We start from the raw sequence: 19,620 nt of genomic DNA on the forward strand, positions 1-19,620 counted from the left end.
TGAATGTTAGGAGATGATTTGGAGAGCATGGAAGAGAGGTGAGCAGAAAGGAAGCTGAAAGAGGAGGAAAAGGTCAGAAAAGAGCAAGGGATGGAAAGAGGAATGGAGGTGAAACATCTAATGAAGAAAGAGGAAAGAAAGTGAAGGATAAGGATGCCAGGAGAGAGTAAGTAGAACATGTGAGAAGAGAAGCAGAAGAGGAGGAGGAAAAATTGATAGAGAAAGCAATGCGAGGTGGAGGAGAAATGTCAATTGAGAGGAGAATGACAGGGTATACCCAAGGGGGACGAATAGGAGGTATAAGAGAAACTGAACAGAAGAGGAAGGAGAGAAAGAGGAGGGAGAACACCTTGAGATTGAGCAAGAAGTAGAGGTGGAAGAACAACAAGAGAGAAAGGGAGGAGGCAGAAGTACAATACAGAAAAGTGCAAAGGAAAAATCTGAAAAGGAGTGAATGAGCAGTTGGGGTAGCCAAAAAAAGAGAGGGACAGAAAAGGAGGCAGGAAGAAAACTGACTGAGGAAGGAAAAGATCAGAAGGTGAACCAATACTCGGAGGAAGGAAAAAGGGAATCATTCTCTTCAACACCAGGGCAATGAAAGTGCTCCTAAATTGGTGGAGAGGGTCCAGGGCTGGTGTTAGGCAAAGCTAAGCTTTTTATTGGACGCTAGAGAAAGAGATTTCTATTGGCTTTATATCTTTCTTCATTGGTCAGGGGAGCTTAGACCCATATGTTGGTCCTTGTAGACTCTGCTACAAAAAACCACTCCATCGGTAGCGTAGGTGTCCGACAGTGGTCAGAAGACAGACTTTTTTTTATAAACACATTTTTATTGAGATTCCGATGAGCATAGTACAGGTATCATTTCATATAGTGGTCCACAAAAAAACATCATAACATCGGAATTTTAGGTTTGTAAGCATATAACTGTTATATATATCACAGCCGTTCATTCAACAGGTGAAGGTTGAGGAATAGGAAAAGGGGAAGAGGAGAAAAAAAAGAAAAAAAATGGAAAGGAAGTAACACATTGCCGACAGTCAAGGCTTCACAAGGTGTTTCAAAAGTTGAAAAAATATCTGCTCTTTGTCTGTCACATAGTCCAAGAACAGCCCCCAAATGCATGAGAACTTGGGTTTGGTTAATCTCACAGATGTTCCAGAAGTACATGGGCATACTCTCACTAAGGGAGTCTGTGTTGGAAGAGGGGTCTAAGGACTGAAGGGGTGTATAGGGCATGGGTGGAGAGTTGGTATAACGCCTTCTCCAGCAATGTTCTCCCTTGTCCCAAGAGGGGAGGTTCCTTCCCATGAGATCCTACTGCTGAGTACCAAACCCAGGGGGACTATCAGGTGGCTGCCTCACCACCCTGGCTTCATGGGAATGCGCTCCACCTTGGGGAGACGCAACAACACCTTGGGATTCGTAACAGGGTGCTCAGTCTAAATGTTCCTGAGGTAAGAGAAGTTTGTGCCAGGGGTCTGCACCCCTTTGCTTACCCCCCTTACAGCGAGGATAGCTCAGGGGCAAATTGTTTGTCTTGAAAGCAAGACACGCAGAACAACACAGGTTCTAATCCCGGTCCCGCGCTTAGCGACGGGTCTCGGGTATTAAGCATGTTATAAAAGATTAATTGATTAACTGGTGGTCCAGGGCTTCGACTGCGGCTCATGGGTACTTGTGGTTGAGACTGAGGACCATAACGAGGTCGTTCTTGCAGCCACGTAGGTGCATTTCCTCCCCCGCTACCTCTCTCCCTCTGTCCACTTGCCTGCTGCATCTGGCGTGTTATGGTCGGTTGGAACAGCGGGAGGGTTGCTCTCGCTTGGCTGGGACTTGTGTCTCTGGCTTCTGAGGGCAGACTCTGTGTGACGCTGGATGACTGTTTTTTTTTTCTAGGAACAATGTACCATACCTGGCCAACAGCCAGAACCAGCAGAGAACGAGCAAAGACCCTGGCGAGTTAAGTCAAAGTCATTAGGCCTCATTACGAGGTAGGAGGTAGCCATGGAGCTATAAGCTCCATGTCTGCCTCTAAAACCCTATCGACTCCGCCCTGGTGAATGGAGCAATTACCGGTCCATTCCAAGGTTGGCGGGACCGGTAATTCCCCATTCACCGGGGCCCTTCACCATTCCACATTGAGCCCCCATAGGGCTCAATGGGCATGGGGAAGGCGCTAATAACGGTACCGCAAATTGCAGTACCGTTATTAGCTCCAGAGTCCCTTTGTGGGTCCCGTCCTTAACGCCTGGAAAAACCAGGCATTAAGGGAGGACCCGCAAAGGGAACTCGTAGTAGGGCGGTAAGGGATTACCGGCACCGGTGCCCTTACCGGTGCCGGTAATCCCTTACCGCCCGCCTCATAATGTGGCCCATTTTGTTTAAGAGGCATGGTGTGCGACAATGGTGTACTGACCATAATCAAACCGGCACAAGGAAGGGGGGAAAGGAGCAAACTGCTGCAACTCTGATAGTGTGCAGTAGATCGGTTCATTGATGGCATGGATCGGGTATCAATAGGTGAAGATGGAGAACAGCGATGGCTTTTCAGGCTAACAGAACAATTCAGGTCGCAAATTTAGTTGTAACATTTTGCATGGTTGTTAGTGTCTCCACTACTTTCATATATTTTAATTTACTCACGGTAGTGACTAACGTACGCTTAGTCCTTAGTCCCCTTTCCTCCATACTGATTGGGCGTCCCTTCCAAGGGACGGGGAGACGGAACCTTTTTCACTAGAAAAAGCCTTCTTCCCCTTTAAATTTAGAGGCACGCAGGGGTTCGGCCCTGGGAGCATGCGCTGCCCTGACGCTGCCCTCTGGCACCACACTTCAGTCCCCATAGACGCGTTGACAATAGATTAACATTGCCTAATTACACCAGTTTTATTAGGGGGGAGGATGGTGGGATGTATGGAGGAAAGGGGACTAACGTCTAAGTTAGTTCCTACGGTGAGTAACTTATAATTACTGTTACTTCCTGTCCCCTTTCCTCCATACTGCATGGGCCATTACAGCTCCTGGGTGGAGAGGAGACCCTCCTTAAGCCAACAGGTTTCTAAGAACCGCATGTCCGAAAGCCGCGTCTGATCTAGAGCTGGCATCCAAACAGTAGTGCTTGCAGAAAGCCAAAGGGGTGGCCCATGCGGCCGCCGTGCTTATGACTTGCCAGGGGACATGCTGCTAAAATGCGATGGCCGTTGCCTTGGCTCTGACTGCGTGGCCATGCATGTTGGCTGGCAGTGGCTTATGCTGTCCCTCGTAAGCTTCTTTGACGGCCGAGACAATCCAACGGGCTATGGAGGCCAGATATCCCGGTCTTGCTCCGCCGAAGGTGACAAAAAGTGCGTCCGACTTGCGGAAGCCCTTGGTCCTGTCTAAATAGAATTTCAGTGCACGCCTGACATCCAGGCAGTGCAGAACTCTCTGTGCCTCGTCTTTGGGCTAAGCAAAAAACGTAGGCAGCACCATTTCTTTGTTCAGATGGAACACGGAAGGCACCTTAGGTAGGAATGCTGGGTGTGTCCACAGGACTACTTTATCCCTATGAAACATAGTATAGGGCTCTGAGGCGACCAGAGCCTGGATTTCGCTTATCCTGCGAGCTGAGGTGAGGGCGACTAGTAAGGCCGTCTTAATGGTGACCAGCCTGATGTCTGCGGACGCATTTGGCTCAAATGGCTTGCGGGCCAGGACACACAACACTATATTGAGGTCCCACAAAGGGTGTGGCCTCTTGATGGGCGAGTAGAGTCTGGCGAGTCACGTTAGATGCTTCTTGACAATCGGGTTGGAAGAGGAGAAGACCTCTTCCTCCGAGTTTCTGTAGGCCCCAATAGCAGCCAAGTAAGTGCGGCAAGTGTCTACCTGCACCCCCAAGTGGGTGGGGTGTGCCGAGAAGGAGAGCACGTCGTCCAATGTACATGCAAGGGGGTTGATATCCTTAGAGTCTGCCCAGTGGCAGAACCTGGTCCACTTGCTCTTATAGTGGGCCGTGGTAGCTTTGCTCAAGCGTGACCTGCTCAGGAACCACACTGTGAGGGCTAGTTTCTGTGGCGTGGGGTGAATGACCCTGCCCCCCTGCTGCGCCAGAAGATGTGCTGGGCCCGTAGGAAGGCGAATGGGAGGTCTCTTCGAGAGGCTGAGCAGCTGCGAGAACCATGGCCTGGCTGGCCACCATGGAGCTATCAGAATGACGCTAAGTTGGCGCGACTCCTTGATCTTGCATATCACTCGGTGTATCAGCGGCGTGGGCAGGAAGGTGGATGCTGTCATGCTGTTCCACTGAATCTGAAATGCGCCGACCAGGCAGCCGGGGCCCTGCCCCTGCCAGGAGGCAAACTGCTGACACTTCCTGTTGTCCCAGGAGGCAAAGAGGTCCTCCTGGGGGTGTCCCCATCTGCTGAAGATCTCCTGCAGTACGAGGTTGTTTGGGAGCGGACAATTATGAGTGGCAGCTAGTTTGCTGAGCCTGTCCGCCTCCAGGTTGGATTCCCCCGGAAGGTGGACGGCCATGAGGTAGATGTTGTTCTCCAGGGCCCATTCCCACATGCTGACTGCGAGTCTGCACAGTGGAGGGGACCTGGTACCTCCCTGCTTATTGAAATAGAACATGCTGGTCGAGTTGTCTGTCTGAATGAGGACGACCTTGCCCTCGATAAATGGAAGGAAGGCTCTGAGCATACTCCTGCTCCTGCCGGGTCCAGGTGCCATGCACGCAGTGGTTGTCCAGGCTGCCCCCCCATCCCTTTAGAGAGGAGTCCGTAGTGATGGTGACCTGTGGGGCAGGTTGCCGGAAGGGCTTGCCTGTCCGCAGGTTGCAGTCCCTGGGCCACCATGTGAGGTCTGGGTGAAGAGTAGGAGGAACGATGATCATCTCTGCCTGAGAGCCCCGTTCCTGGTTCCATGATGCCGCCAAGTGTAGCTGTTTCCTCCTCATCCTGAGTCTCGTGTGGGGGACGGCCAATAGGACCGCTGCAATGAGACCCAGTAGGTGTTGGAACCACCAGGCCGATGTCACTTCTCTGTTGAGGAAGTGCGCAGTGGCCCTCCTGATGGCCGCGATCTTGTCCTCCAAAGGAAAAACTCTCTCAGAGCCTGTGTCCCAGATGAGCCCCAAGAAGGTCAGAGTCTGCGTAGGCTGCAGCTGCGACTTCTTGAGATTGAGCGAAAAACACAGATCGTGAAGTGTGTTCATGAGGGCGTGAGAGGTGTGGTGCACTGCTTCCGGAGGAAAAGCCCTGACGAGCCAGTCGTTGAGATACGGATAGATGTGGTGGCCCTGCGACCTGAGGAGTGCCGCCACTGTATTCCTCAGCCTGGTAAAGACCCTGGGGGCCGATTTGAGGCCAAAGGGAAGCACCTTGTAATTGGAAATGGCAGCCCATGATTCTGAATCGAAACGATGAGGCTGCCAGATCAGGACGTGTAAGTACACGTCCTTCAGATCCAGGGAGCACATCTAGTCTCCCCTGCATAATGTCTCAACTATTAAATCTGGCGTAACCATCTTCAATTTTTGTAGAGGTAGGGAGAGGTCGAGGATTGGAAGGTCCAGCACAATTCTGAGGCCTGCCTGGTTATTTTTCTGAATGGCGAAAATCCTGGAGTAGAAGCAACCGGATCTCCGCCAAAAGAGTTGCTGTCCCAACCTGTGGGAGTGGAGGGGAGGAGGCTGGGATGGGTATGCGGTACTCCGTGGATAGTACCGAGAGCATCAGGGCTCCGCAAAATTCTGGTGCCAGAACTGTGCATGGAGAGCAAGCCTTCCCCCCCCACTGGATACACGTGGACCTGCAGGGGCGTGTCATGCCTTCTTTCCAGCTGAGGGTGTTGCGGAGGAGGGGGACTGGAAAAAGCCCTTACTCAACCCCTTTTTGTTGTTTGTGCCGATGTTGGGTCGGCGAACGATCAGGCTGGCTGGACCTCTGCTCTTGGAAGCCACGGAACCCTCAGTATGTACGTCCCTTGTCCGAGCGTTGCTTTGACTGGTTGTACGTTTTGGGCGTGGTCTTTGTAAGGATGGATAAAGACTTGGCCGTTTGTGAGCTGTTCTTTTTGTCCAGCTCCTTGTCCGTGGTGGAGTGGAAAAGGTCATCCCCTTCGAACAGAAGGTATATTATGCATTCCTGGACATCCAGGTTAAATTTAGCAGCACAGAGCCAGGCTGTTCTTCTCATGTCCGTGGCAATGCAGATGGCCCGACCATAGGTGTAAATGTGGGCCACAGTGGACTTCATGGTGTCTTGTGCTACCATCTTGGCATCTGCCAGTCCCGCCTTGAATCCTGATTGGCTCTGCGCCAGAAGCTCTGGAAGGAAATCAGCAATTTGCTGCCAAACCTTCGGGTTAATGGCTTCCAGCATGGCAACCACGTTGGCTTGATGAAGATGCAGGGACGCGTTGGAATACAGCTTCTTCCCGTCCGCCTCCAAGATATTCTCCTCCTTGCCTAGCAGCGTCGCGGAGGAAGAGGCCGAGGACGACTGAGGCTTAGAGTATAATGATGCTGCAGCGATCACAGTAGAGTGCTGCTGAGGGTAGGTCGATAGCAAGAGTATATCCCCCTCCATCTGCCTGTACATGGAGTCCAGGAGACGATTGACCGGCTGGACCGAGTGGGGCTTGACCCAGCCCTTTTTGGCTACGGCGACTACGTCCTTCTGCATCAGGATCACTGTTCTCGCTGCGGGACGTAGCTTGAGGACTTCAGCGAGGACCCCCTCTGATGGTTGCTCGACCTCGGGTCGAGGAAGGCCCAAGTACTTTGCCAACCCTGCCGAAGGCTGGGGTGTGGAGACCAGAGGATGCAGCGGAGGCTGGTACGGAACCGCCTGCACTATCGGTTGGGGGGCCGGAGCGGGTGGCGGAGGCTGAACAGGGGCTAAGGGTGCCTATACTGGGGCCTGCGGCGCCGGAGCCATTGGCGGGAGCACGTCCCTGAGGATGACCCCCATCCAAGGAGATTTCATCAGCCCGAGGAACCTTTAAAAAAATCTGTCCTCACAGGCCGGTGGGGTGGTAGGCGATATTGACGGGGTAACGGGCGGCTGCTGGAGCTGTTGCGTATCCTACCCATACAGATGCAGCGGAAACCTGCTCTGCGCAAATGAAGAGTAGGCTGTTGGCCACATACCTGGTTGACACCAGTCCCATCTTGACACACGTTCCTCCACCTGCTCCCTGCCTTGGTGCGGTATCAGGCGGATTTCAGAAGAGTCTGGCGCGGCGGCGGCCATTTTGACGAGCTGCCTTCCACATGCCTGCACCGTGTTGCTTGGCTCACTGGGCCCAGCCCTGTCCAGGACTCTTGAGTGTGGATCATGAGGCCTACCCTGTTCCTCAGGCCGAGACCTGGTAGGCGTTTCGCCCTTGGCGGATCTGCCGGTAGAACTGTGTATAGGGGTTCTCTCTGACATGTTGCCGGTACTAGAGCATGGTCCATCGGGTAAAGACCCGGTAAAAGAACCATCCGGTCCTTCAGCACTGTCACCGGGAGTATCAACTGACCCCTCGGCCTGCCAGCCGGTAGCTGATTTAGCCTCGATACTCATGCTGGTATGAGAACCTGAGCGGTTCCTCCCGCGCAGGCGAGTCCCTGGAAAGGAGTCTCCCTTGCGGGGTGCGCTGGAAAAGAGTGCCCTATCTTGGGCCTGCATCGATGATTGACGAAGTCATTCAGGTCCTCTGGAGGCGATCTGTGGAAGAGCTCCCTCCACTTAGCTAGCCTGTTCTTCAGAGACCTCGTGGAAAGTGCGTTGCACGCGGTACAATCTTGCCAACCGTGGTCTGGGCCAAGGCAACGTAGGCAGAGGGCGTGGGGGTCTGAAGTTGCAAAGAGTTTGTTACAGTATGGACAGCTGCTGAACCCTGTAGAAGTCAACATGCACCGGGGAGGAGCATGACGCCTGAAGACCGAGAACTTTTGATAAAAAGACAGAAGAGAAGAAGTATCCACGCAAGGAATTACATGGCCAAAGCAAAACCCAGGAGAGCTTGTGAATTCGGCCCGTTCCCGTCGATGCGGAAAAGGGGACTGAGGTGTGGCCCCGGAGGGCAGAGTCAGGACAGCGCATGCTCCCAGGGCCGCACCCCTGCGCGCCTCTAAAATTAAAGTGGAGGAAGGTTTTTTCTGGTGAAAAAGGTTCAGTCTCCCATCCCTTGGCAGGGACGCACATGCAATATGGAGGAAAGGGGGTAGGACGTAAGAGTACATAAGTACAAGCCTTGTTAAAACTCTGACTGTTAACAAGAGTACTGGTAAACAACAATCAACCTCTTGATAATGGTCAATGCAATGGTTCCTTGTGAGTAGGGACTCTGGGGATTTTAACCACACTGTGCTCACTGGGTTAGGAGAAGGGATCATCATGTTTTCGCTTCCTTCTGATTGGTATAATTCTGGTGTCGACACAGACCAGGCAGAGTAGTGCCGTCACCTCAGGTCTTAGATAAATGCAAAGACTTGCAGAGTTTCCACATCATTAATCTTTAGCTTGGCATCTTCTTCTGTGCTTCAAGACTCCTCCTCATGTTTGAAAAGGTAAGGATTTACATCCTCATCTTAAGTAGCAACTTTGGTGGCAGAATAGAACCGCTCTCCTGAACATCCATGAAAACCTGCTCTCCAACCTTGATTCCAACTTTCCCTCTGTCCTCATCCTACTGGATCTCTCTGCTGCCTTTGACACGGTCAACCATGCCATCCTGCTCAACCGTCTCCGTGATAATCTGGGTATCACTGATCAGGCTCTGGCCTAGCTGACTTCTTTCCTCTCTGACCGACCCTCCCAGGTCCAACTTGGGTCCTTCCTCTCCTTTATCTCTCTCTCTCCAACTGTGGTGTTTCCCAGGGGCCTAACCTTTCACCCAGGTTGTTTAACCAATGCCTGTCACCTCTCGCCCTCTTCATTGCTGCTCTCTGCTCCAATTTACAGTGCTATGCAGATGACACCCACCTCGCCTTCAGGCTCCCCTCCGCCTCCTCTTCTTCTCTGATTCCCGACTGTCTGTCTGCAATCCAGGACTGGTGCGCCGTTAATGATCTCTGCCTGAATGCCAGTAAGACAGAGATCCTCCTCATCGGCACACCTGCACCCCCCCATTCCCACCACTCTCTGTCCGGCCTCCTTTGGCCCTCTTCCTGCTCCCACCTGTGAGGCTAAGAACCTCTGGGTTATCTTCAACTCCACACTCTCCTTCTTCCCTCCCATTTCCGATGTCTCTAAGTAGTGAAACTCCCAACTGCACCTACTCAGAGGTATTCTACCTTTCCTCTCCTTCCCCCAGAAGCTCACTGTCTCCATAACTTTGGTTCTCTCTAGGCTTAACTACAGTAACAGACTCTTTTTAAATCTACCCTCCTCTACTCTCCGTCCTCTGCAACTCATCCAGAACACGACTGCGAGACTTGTCCTTGGCCTCAAGCCCAGGGATTGTATCTCTCCAGCAATGAAATCTCTCCATTGGTTCCCAGTGGCTGCAAAGAACAAATTCAAGACCCTTTGCATTGTCCACAAGGCCTTCTGAGGCCTGTGACCAAAATACCTCTAGCTTTCTCTACAGAGATATTTTCCTTCTCGAGCTCTTGGCTCTTCAACCTCCAACTCCCTGAGGGTCAGTCGCTTTTCTAAGCAACGAGTTGCGGGCAGATCTCTCTCTATAGGCAACGCCTCCCTCTGTAACAGCCTCACTGAAACTTGAGCAGAAGCATCTGCGGTTCCGGAAGGAGCTGAAGACTTTCCTCTTTGCTTCTGCCTTCTATCTTCCACTTCCCTGCTGATCTCATGTCTGATAATGCACTGGTTACCTGGCTACCTTCTGAACCACGGACCCAGGTCCCTGCCCTCCCAGTTCCACACTTGCACTGCCTCCTGGAAACCCTACACTTGGGGCTGTATCTATAGCCCTACAGTCCCCCCCTACTTGCACTTATCTAACACTTGTGTCTGCACTTAACCCCTGCACTGACACCTGTCGGCTGCACTCTTTTTTTTCTATGTCTTGAGCCTATGTCTTGCACTTCTCCACCTCCACCCCCCCTTCCCCTGGCACTTTCCCCCATCCCTCTCCCCCGCATTTGTGCTATCTCAATTTCATTGTCTTGACCTCCCTTGTTCCCCGCCCTTGCCGCGTCGCCCATTGAAACACTTGTGTATTGGCGCACTATAAATAAAATATATATTACTGAAGAGCTGCCAATAACTAATGTAGCCCACAAATCCAGCTATATGAGCAGACTTGCACAGGAAGTAGGGGTCTGTTGCACACTAACCCTTGAAAGCTTATGGGCAGCTTTGGGATCTATGTTACTAATGAAGTCTTAGATGAGTACTCATCTGGAAAAAAGACAGTAAAAAATAGTAAGCCAGTTAAGAAAAAGTGAAAAACAAATAAGGCTTTTACAAAAAAGGCAAATAATGGAACTTTCAATCTCCCATTATGAACTCTGCATTTCTAATGTTTCTAATGTACAATGTGGAATGGAGTGTGGTGAACATCTCTTTGTGACCCACACATAACAGACATACTGAAATAACAAAAATCACCAGTTGCACTTACTCTTCACCGGCAGCTGTGACATTGGTGGCTTGAGATGTGTGGGTGCTGGGGAAAAGCAGATACAAATAAAGAATGTTAGCTGAGACCATAGTGGGATGACAGAACCCACATGCCAAAGATGAATAGAAGAGTGAGAGCATTTTTACATCTCACAATCTTTTTCTGGTGAAGGGGAAATCAACAGTATAATGCGCCTAAAATCTTGGTTTAATAAGGACACAATCATCTCTCCAGAAAAGGCGAGCATCCACTTGGTTTTTTAACACTAATCTTTTAGATACAGACACAAACATTGTATCGCTGCGACTTTGTGATCGAAATCGTCATTTGTTATCATAAAAACACCATAACAATATAGCAATGCAGCTAGACCATAAAGAAGCCAAATATGCACATGGACCTGCGCAATATAGATGATAATCTAATACTACCTAAAGACCAGCCTCTTTAAGCATTATAACATTGCCCATAAATGTATTATTTGGAATACCTGTGGAGCCTCAGCCAGAACAAGATACCCTTCTGGGTGATTAGTCACACTTTATAAATCTAAATAAAATCAAGGTCACATGCACAAACATTGAGCCACAAGCCCACAACAAGACATGTATCCAGCATAGAAGTATGGTGTGGCTTTGGTATCACTCGGTTATGAGAGAGGAATAGAAGCAGGGTGAGTAGCACTATCGGAACATGGAAGGGCAAAGGTGAGTAAGGATAGGGGATAACACCATCAGGCTCCAGTTTGAGCAACACTTTCGCTTCTAGCCAGATACAGACAGTGTTGGCCATCACATTATGCCCCACTTTAAATTACATCTCATCGCCAGTCGGATATTACATGAAGATTTTACCAAGTCTCAGAAACCTCTCATATGGCTTTGAATCTCTGACCCAGTCTGCAATCCCTAAATATTTGCTAATTCTCTTGGATAATCCATGAATCACTATCAAAACTCTGAGATGGAACATGTACTGATTCGTCCTACTGTGACAGGGTCAGATTCCTGACCCTGCCAAGGAGGAATGGGGACCCCTCTCAACCTGGTGCCTGAATCCTACCACTGTGTTTGCCAGAGCCAGTCCTGCCTCAACATCGGGGGGAGGGAATTTGAAGGGCCTCATTGTCTGTCCATTCTACCTGTGCCTGTGTTGCAATTGTCAAGTAACACTTCCAAACCTAGCGTTTAAAATGCTGGCCAGTGTTCTCTATATTCTTGTGTACGACTCACACACAAAGAAATCCATTTGGTAGAGAGTTTAAAAACAACCCGAGCGAGGCAAGGGCAAACAGACAGTCTGAGGAACATTGCTTACAAAAGGCTGGCAGTCAGGAAATCCATCTCGCACTGAACAGTAGGTCCAAAATTGTCTTTCCGCATTTAAAATGAGGGTAGGGCTTAAAGGATGCTTTATGTTCTCCAACCTCTGTAACTCACCCCAGGAGAAAAGAAAAAGCACCAATTGGCATTGGGAACCAGGTAAGCAGAACGGGCAATAGGAAGGGTAGGAGGAGAAGGAACAAGTTACTTACCTGTAACTGTTGTTCTCCAGCATGGGTCTGGCATGGATTCACATGCTCATGAATATTCCCTGTCGTCAAGCTGGGAATCCTCGGTAAAGAAAAAATCAGTATCAGTTTCGTTTCTGATCTGTCTTTCGTAGTAGTAACCAATCACTGATCTCTGCGTCATACTGACCACAGCCAATGACTGCCCTCTAGCTAAGCCCCGCCTCTGGCAGCCATCTTCAGATTTGGTAGCACGTGAAGTGGCAGTATGACCAAGTGAAGAGCCGCAGAGGGGTAGGCGGGAGGGTTCGCATGTGAATCCATGCCAGACCCATGCTGGAGAACAACAGTTACAGGTAAGTAACTTGTTCCTTCTCCAGCATGGGGTCTGGCATGGATTCACATGCTCATGAATAAAGAATACATAGCAGTACACACATGCACAACCACGGGAGGTGGCAAAGGCTCAACATTAAGCATTACATCAAACTCAACATTAAGCAATTCTTACCTCCTCACCAGGCTCACCTTAGGCGAACAGATTGCGCAGCACTGCTTGGCCGACCCTGGACTCCTCCCTGGAATCCCGATCGACGCAGTAGAATTTCGTGAAGGTGTGCGTCGACCTCCACGTAGCAGCCCTGCAGATGTCCAGCAAGGGCACACCAGATAGGAACGCCGTGGTAGCTGCGATCGCTCTGGTGGAATGGGCTCTCGGAAGGCCAGGCAGCGGTCGGTTTGCCAACCGATGACAGTACATGATACAGCCGGAGAGCCATCTGGAAATGGAGGCCTTTGAGAGAGCCTTCCCCTGATTGACAGGTCCAAAGTTCACAAAAAGTTGTGACGTCTTCCGAAAACACTTTGTGCGGTCCACGTAAAACTTCAGCGCTCTAGCCACATCCAGCGAGTGCAAAGTCCTTTCGGCCGGCGACGAAGGCGACGGGAAGAAAACAGGCAACACCAAGGGTTCGTTGAGGTGGAAGTCCGACGGCACCTTGGGCATGAAGGAGGGGTGCGTCCTGAGCACTACCCTCGTGTCGTGAAAAGTCAAGTACGGGGGCTTGCAGGAAAGGGCCTGGATCTCTCCCACTCTTCGTGCGGAGGTGATGGCCACCAGAAACGCTGTTTTCCAGGACAAGAACTTCAACGGAGCAGAGTGCAGAGGCTCGAACGGAGATCCCATGAGCTTGGTCAGCACCAGGTTGAGCTCCCACGCCGGGGCCGGAGCCTTCACCGGCGGGAACGATCTGAACAGTCCCTTCATGAATTCTTTCACCAGACGATGAGACCACAAAGACGTCCGCCCCGTGGTTCTGGTGTATCGGGAGATCGCAGCAAGATGAATCTTGATGGACGCGTGCGCCAGTCCAGCCTTGGCCAGCATCAGAAGGTACGGCAGTACCTGGGGAGCCGTAATCCGTAGACGGTTAATCTTCTGTGCGTGGCACCAGACACAGAACCTCTTCCATTTGTGTCCATAGCATTTAAGAGTGGAGGACGCCCTGGCCTTTGCAAGAACCTCTCTGCAGTCGGCCGGTATGTCGTATCCTCCAAACTCTAACGCTGCAGGAGCCAGGCCTGCAAGTTCAGCGACTTCGGGTCGTGATGGAGGATGGCACCTCCTTCCCTGGAGAGAAGATCCGCGTCCACTGGCAGCTTGATTGACGGGGACGCTGACAAGTCCAGAAGGTCCGGGAACCATATCTGCCTCGGCCACGCAGGTGCGACGAGGATCATCCTGCACCATGACCTCTTGAGCTGGTTGATGAGCCGGATCAGCAATGGCAATGGAGGGAACGCGTATAGAAACAGGCCCTCCCAGGGGAACGAGAAAGCATCGCCCATGCTCCCCGGCTGGGGAAACCTGCTGGCGAACCTCCGGCACTTGGAGTTCGTCGCCGTCGCGAACAGACCGATCTGGGGTGTGCCCCACCGTCGGAAGAGGCGGTCCACTAGATCCTGCCGTAGCTCCCACTCGTGGCACGAGCGCAGCTCTCTGCTGAGCGAGTCGGCGATGGTGTTTTTTATCCCTGCCAGATGAAACGGCACCAGAAACATCCCTTGGGCGACGGCCCAATGCCACAGATCCTGCGCCTCCTTGGACAGGGCTGGGGATCTGGTACCGCCCTGCTTCCTGATGTAGAACATGGTGGTGGTGGTGTCGGTGAAGATCCTCACCACCTTGCCCTTGAGGGACAGAAGAAAGGACCTGAGGGCCCAAAACACTGCACGGAGCTCCAGGACGTTGATATGGAGGGACTTCTCCGTCGGAAGCCAAAGGCCTCTCGCGTGCAGATTTTCGGTGTGCGCTCCCCACCCTTCCAGGGAGGCATCCGTGGTTACTGTCTCCTGGTGGCTGGGGGTCTGGAAGTCCATGCCCGCCGTCAGATGCGCGTGGGTGCCCCACCACCGGATCGCTCGTCGGAAACTCTCGTCGAGTGTGATCCTCTCCTCGAAGCTGCCCGTCGTCTGGATCCAGCGCGCGTCCAGGAACTCCTGCAACGGGCGCATCCGGAGCCTGCACAGGCAGATGAGATAAATGCAAGAAGACATCATTCCGAGGAGGGACTTGATGGACCTCAGCCTGGCCGCGTCCGCGACCAGCATCCGCTGCACCTTGCCCAAGATGGCCCTCGTCCTTTCCTCCGACGTAGAGGCCAGAAGCGACACTGTGTCCAGCTTCGCTCCCAGAAACAGTGCGTCTTGAGCGGGCACCAGGTGGGACTTGGCGTAGTTTATGGAGAATCCCAGGTTCGTGAGCAGTTGGACGGTCCTTGCCGTGTGCTCCACGGCGAGCTCCTTCGTCTTTGCTCGGATGAGCCAGTTGTCCAGGTAGGGGTAGACGTGGATCCCCTCTCGGCACAGCTGCGCCGCCACCGGTGCGAGGCACTTGGTGAACACCCTGGGTGCCGACCTCAATCCGAAGGGGAGGGCTCTGAACTGGTAGTGACGCCCTTGGACCACGAACCTGAGAAACTTTCGGTGTCCCTTTAGGATGGGAATATGGAAGTAGGCATCCTCCAAATCCAACGACGACAGGAAATCGCCCTCCTCCAGTTGACCCAGGACGTGTTGGAGGGTGACCATCCGGAACTTCTGTGCCTTGATGAATTTATTCAGTCGTCGTAGGTCCAGGATGGGACGCCATCCTCCCGTCTTCTTCTTCACGAGGAAGTATCTTGAGTAAACTCTGGAGCCCCGAAGCCTCTTTGGGACGAGCTTGATGGCGCCCTTCTTGAGCATCGCCTTTACCTCCAAGAGAAGTTGAGGGACGTGATGTTCTTTCCTGGCCACAGGGGGGACGCGCGGGCACTAGGGGTGTAACGGTACACCGGTATACCGGTATAATTACCGTGACCCTCCTCATTTAATCACAATAACCTTGACCTTCTACATACCGGTTTACCGTGTGTGTTCAGCATCAAAGCAGTTTTGTTTTCAGTGGCTTCCCCTTACACAGATGAACACGTGGGCGACAGGCAAGGCAGCAAAGCAGATTTGTTCAGGGCTGCACACACAGACAGTGAAGTTCGGACCACTTTACTATTTTGTTTAAATTGCATGCAGCTGCCTGTCACTTTCAAGTAAGCTAACACTCCCACTGAGCACAACAGATAAGCTGATGTCAACGAGGCGAAGCTGCATTCTGCACGAGGCTCCAGTGAAAAATGGAATTGGAATCTTGTGCCACAGCTGTATTGCTTGGGCCCTTTAGTAATACATTTTTTTTATTTTCCACACAAAAATAAACACTTTCTGCATGACAAAAAGCCTCTCATGTGCAATGCGAGAAGGGCTGTTGTCCATGTTCAGAGCCTGTGTGTGTAAAGAAAGCTTTGTATTTTTTTCCATTTTGTTTTGCTTTCGTTACTTATTGAAACACAAAGTTATTTGAGAGAGACAGGCAAATCGGCAGGCCCGTTGCACAGCAACCACCCTGCCAGCAGGATCATAAAGCTATAAATTTGGTCCAGGCCCTTTGAACACTCCACAGAAGAACACATTAACCCCTGTCCTGCAGCACACTTTGCACAAGCTGAGTGGTGGTCTGGGGCCAAGCTGCTTTGTTTGGGCAAATGCCATTTCAGTGAGCCACTGTCTCCAAGGTTTGGAGTGTGGACACTGCAGAGTAAAGTGCTAAATATAGTTTAGGAGAGGCCTGTGGTCAACAAACTTAAGGATAGTCTTTGCTTCTGCTCACCCAACTATGCGGAGGGCCCAGACCTGCATGCTATCAGTTTACACCCATCAGAAAAGTCCAATCGTACTGAAAAAGGCTGCTTTATACGCGAACATGAGCTATGTTGTTTGTTCCTTTTACATGGCAACCGTCTGCATTTTGAAAACATTTCTGAAGTGCCGTTAAGCCTATAGGCTACTTTCGTGGCATGCAGACTGTTCCAAAAAGAGAAGTATGCAATTGCACAAGGTCCCGAACCATTTTAGTAAATAGAATATGTCCCATGTCCTGGTTTTCACAGGGGCTTGGCGGTGACTGAGCATGAACCAAATATTTAAAATGTTTGCACGTGTTCATGGTTTCTTTGGCCCCACTTTTGGGATACGGAGTGATACGGAGTGATTGCCAGGAAATATCCATTAACCAGCTGTTTTGTTAAGGGTACCTCTAGATCTGGTTGAAGATGCATGCTTACCCATTTCAAAATGTTATTTGGGGAGCCCCATTCCCTAAAGCAGGAGAAAGCAGCCTGCATATGTTAACAAACACAGTGTTAGTTTATGATTTTCAAATTCAAAGGGGCAGTGAGAAAATGTTAACTATGTTTTATGGGTACAAACAGTTTCTGGTGGGGCAGTTTTGTATCCCAGGAGGACATCCCTGATGACAAAAACAATACATTGTAAGGAATGAGAAGGAACTAGTTAATTCAGTGCAACATAAGGATTATGGATTATATAAATGACATTTTAGATTGTAACAGATTATAATGGAGAACGTGTTTTCTAATGCATACTACAATGTGTGAAGTCCCTGCTTTTATCATTGAATTTGAATAATCTCCAAATATATCACTGCCGCACCACACCCACTAGCTGAAAGCAGGGTGAAAATGGTCTGTGATTATTGATCACCTTTTGGAGCAATTTATCTTTGTCCATCAAATATACATTTGAAGTGACACCCATGCTGGAAGAAAGGATGTTAACCGGCCCCCGATCGGCGTTGCATGGGAGGGGACGCGAATCTTCACGTCACTTGGTGGTGTTGGTGGCTTGGGAGCCTCTGGGGGTGGAACCCCAGCCTCTCCCTTTGCCATGGCGTTGACCCCCGATTGTGCTGGCCACTATTACCCTGGTAGTTGCTGGCAGAATACTGTTGTTGTTGGTTTTGTTGCTGGCGTTGTCTACGAAAAAAGCGCTTATTACCAAATCCCCGCCTGTTAAATTGACTTCCCCAGTTTCAATGTCGAAATGTGCTGCTGCTTTCTTCAGCTGTGCATTGAAGGTAGGTTGATCATCGACAGGCGAAGGGTTCCTGACTGGTGTAGTTTCAGTAGAACTGATGACTGTACTGCTACTGCCTGTGTCTGTTGACCTAGCCGGTGACTGCCAGGGATTGGTATGGATTTATGGACGGTATAATAACCTTCTTGCCAAGCCGGGGACTGCCAGGGATTTGGGTCACCCTCGCCTATGTCAGCCTGTGCCTTAATTTTGTGGTGTGTAGATTATCAAGGGGCATTAACTGCAGAACAAAGAAAAGCATCCTAGTTGTGGAGCTGAAACCCTAAATGACCCCTTAAACAATGCTATTGGCTTAACAGGGCCCACAAAGGCTTTAGGGTCTACTTCAATAGAAAGGGTTGAAGTTCATGCCTACCTATACCCTCATCCAGACATTTGTCCAGCGTGGGAACAGGGCTTCTTTACCCTGGTGATATGCGCAGTCAGTTTTTGCTATGCACTCAGTGCAGCCAAAGTGCATTCAGTAAATGAAGAAGGGAGTTTGGTTTTCCCAATTAGCAATTGCCCACTTTTGTCACTTCTACTAGAACATTTATATACAAAAGATAACTTTTTGTGGGGCAAGTCTGTTAAGAAAAGTCAAAAATGGTCACAAAGTATTAATTAAGGTTACTTTAACATGTGTGCTATACCGCGATAACCGTGGTATACCGTTACTTGGCAAGAAGGTTATCATACCGTCCATAAATCCATACCGTGACACCCCTAGCGGGCACCTCTTTAGAAACTTGAGCGCGTGACCCTGAGCTAGGGCGTCAAGCACCCAACGGTCGGTGGAGATGGACTCCCACACGCTGACGAAGCTCACCAGCCGGCCTCCCACCGGGGTGCTTCGGTGGGGGCCCGACCCCACAGCCGGTTCAGTCCTACTTCGACGAGGCTTTGCCGCCTTGCCCTCCTTGGCGACGACGGCGGGGTCCGCCTGACTTGCCTCGTCCCCTGTAAGCTTCCTGTGACGACGAACGGGCCGCTTGACGGTAGGTGGAAAATCCGCCGCTGGAACCTTTGGAGGCACCCTGTTTGCCTCCGCCGCTCCGAAAGGGCGGCCGCCGTTGCTGGAGAACCCCAAGAGCCCGGGCCGTCTCCGCCTTGATGGCTTGAAGGGAATCGTCCACTGTTTTCCCAAACAGGTTGTTTCCGTCGAACGGCATGTCCAAGACTCTGGTCTGCACGTCCTGACGGAAGTCAGTAGCCTTGAGCCATCCACGCCGCCTAAGGCACACGCCGTTGCCCAACTGGCGAAATCCAGTGTCAGCGATGTCCGTCGCAATCGTAATGGCGTGGTCCGACGCCACCTCTCCTTCCTGCAAGATCTCTAGGGCTTCCGCCCTCTTGTCTGGTAGGAAGTCCAGCAGGGGGGCCAGTTTGTACCACAACTCCCTGTCGTAGCGGGCTACGATAGCCAAGGCGTTGGCCGCCTTAATCGTCGTCGCTGCCGACGAGATGACTCTGCGTCCCATCGTGTCTAATTTCTTTCCCTCGTCGTCCGGCGGGGAGGTTGACGTAGAGGCCGCGCCCCCCCCGCTTTCTTCCTGGCCGCCGCGGAGACGACCGAGTCCGGGGTCGGCTGTGCCCGAAGGCACAAGGGGGCCGCGCCCGGGACCCGGTACTTCTTCTCGTACCAATCCCTTCTAGCCGGCGTCGTGGATGGGTTCTTGAGGAGGGCGAGGCCCTCATCCCAAATATCGTCTAATAGAGGTATAGCGAGGACCGTCTTCCTCTTGGTCTCGCGCCGTTGATAAAGGAAACCTTCCTTCTTCTTCTCTTCTGGGCAGAGCTGGAAAAGCTCAGATGCCCTGGCGATCATGGAGTGAAACGATCCAATCTCGTCGGGCGGGGAAGCCCGGGTGGGAGGTGACCTACGGGAGATCCCCGTCGTAAACCTCGTCGTCTGTACCCGTCGCGGCCGTGTCAGTCCCCGTATCATCCCCACGTGTCGTGGACGGGGAGGAGGGCTGAACAGGGCGCGATGGCTGAAAAGGAGGTGGAGGATGACCCCTTCTTCTCTTAGGGGGAGGGCTCCCAGAAGGGCCTGGCTCCGGGTCCCCCGTCGGGAG

General features: G+C 51.5%; 1 protein-coding gene across 7 annotated transcripts in view; it reads right to left on the minus strand.

Moving 5' to 3' along the window:
• Window positions 1–19,620, minus strand: part of FAM13A (family with sequence similarity 13 member A) — a 2,868,510-nt gene that overhangs the window by 1,052,361 nt on the left and 1,796,529 nt on the right. For all 7 annotated transcript variants that reach the window (XM_069630746.1, XM_069630744.1, XM_069630745.1 and 4 more), the window contains one exon: window positions 10,564–10,608. In XM_069630746.1, the coding sequence (XP_069486847.1) occupies window positions 10,564–10,608 (45 nt within the window). The remainder of the gene's footprint in view (window positions 1–10,563; window positions 10,609–19,620) is intronic.

Source organism: Ambystoma mexicanum, chromosome 6q, assembly GCF_040938575.1.
Source record: "Ambystoma mexicanum isolate Mex_15411 chromosome 6q, UKY_AmexF1_1, whole genome shotgun sequence".
NCBI lineage: Eukaryota > Metazoa > Chordata > Amphibia > Caudata > Ambystomatidae > Ambystoma > Ambystoma mexicanum.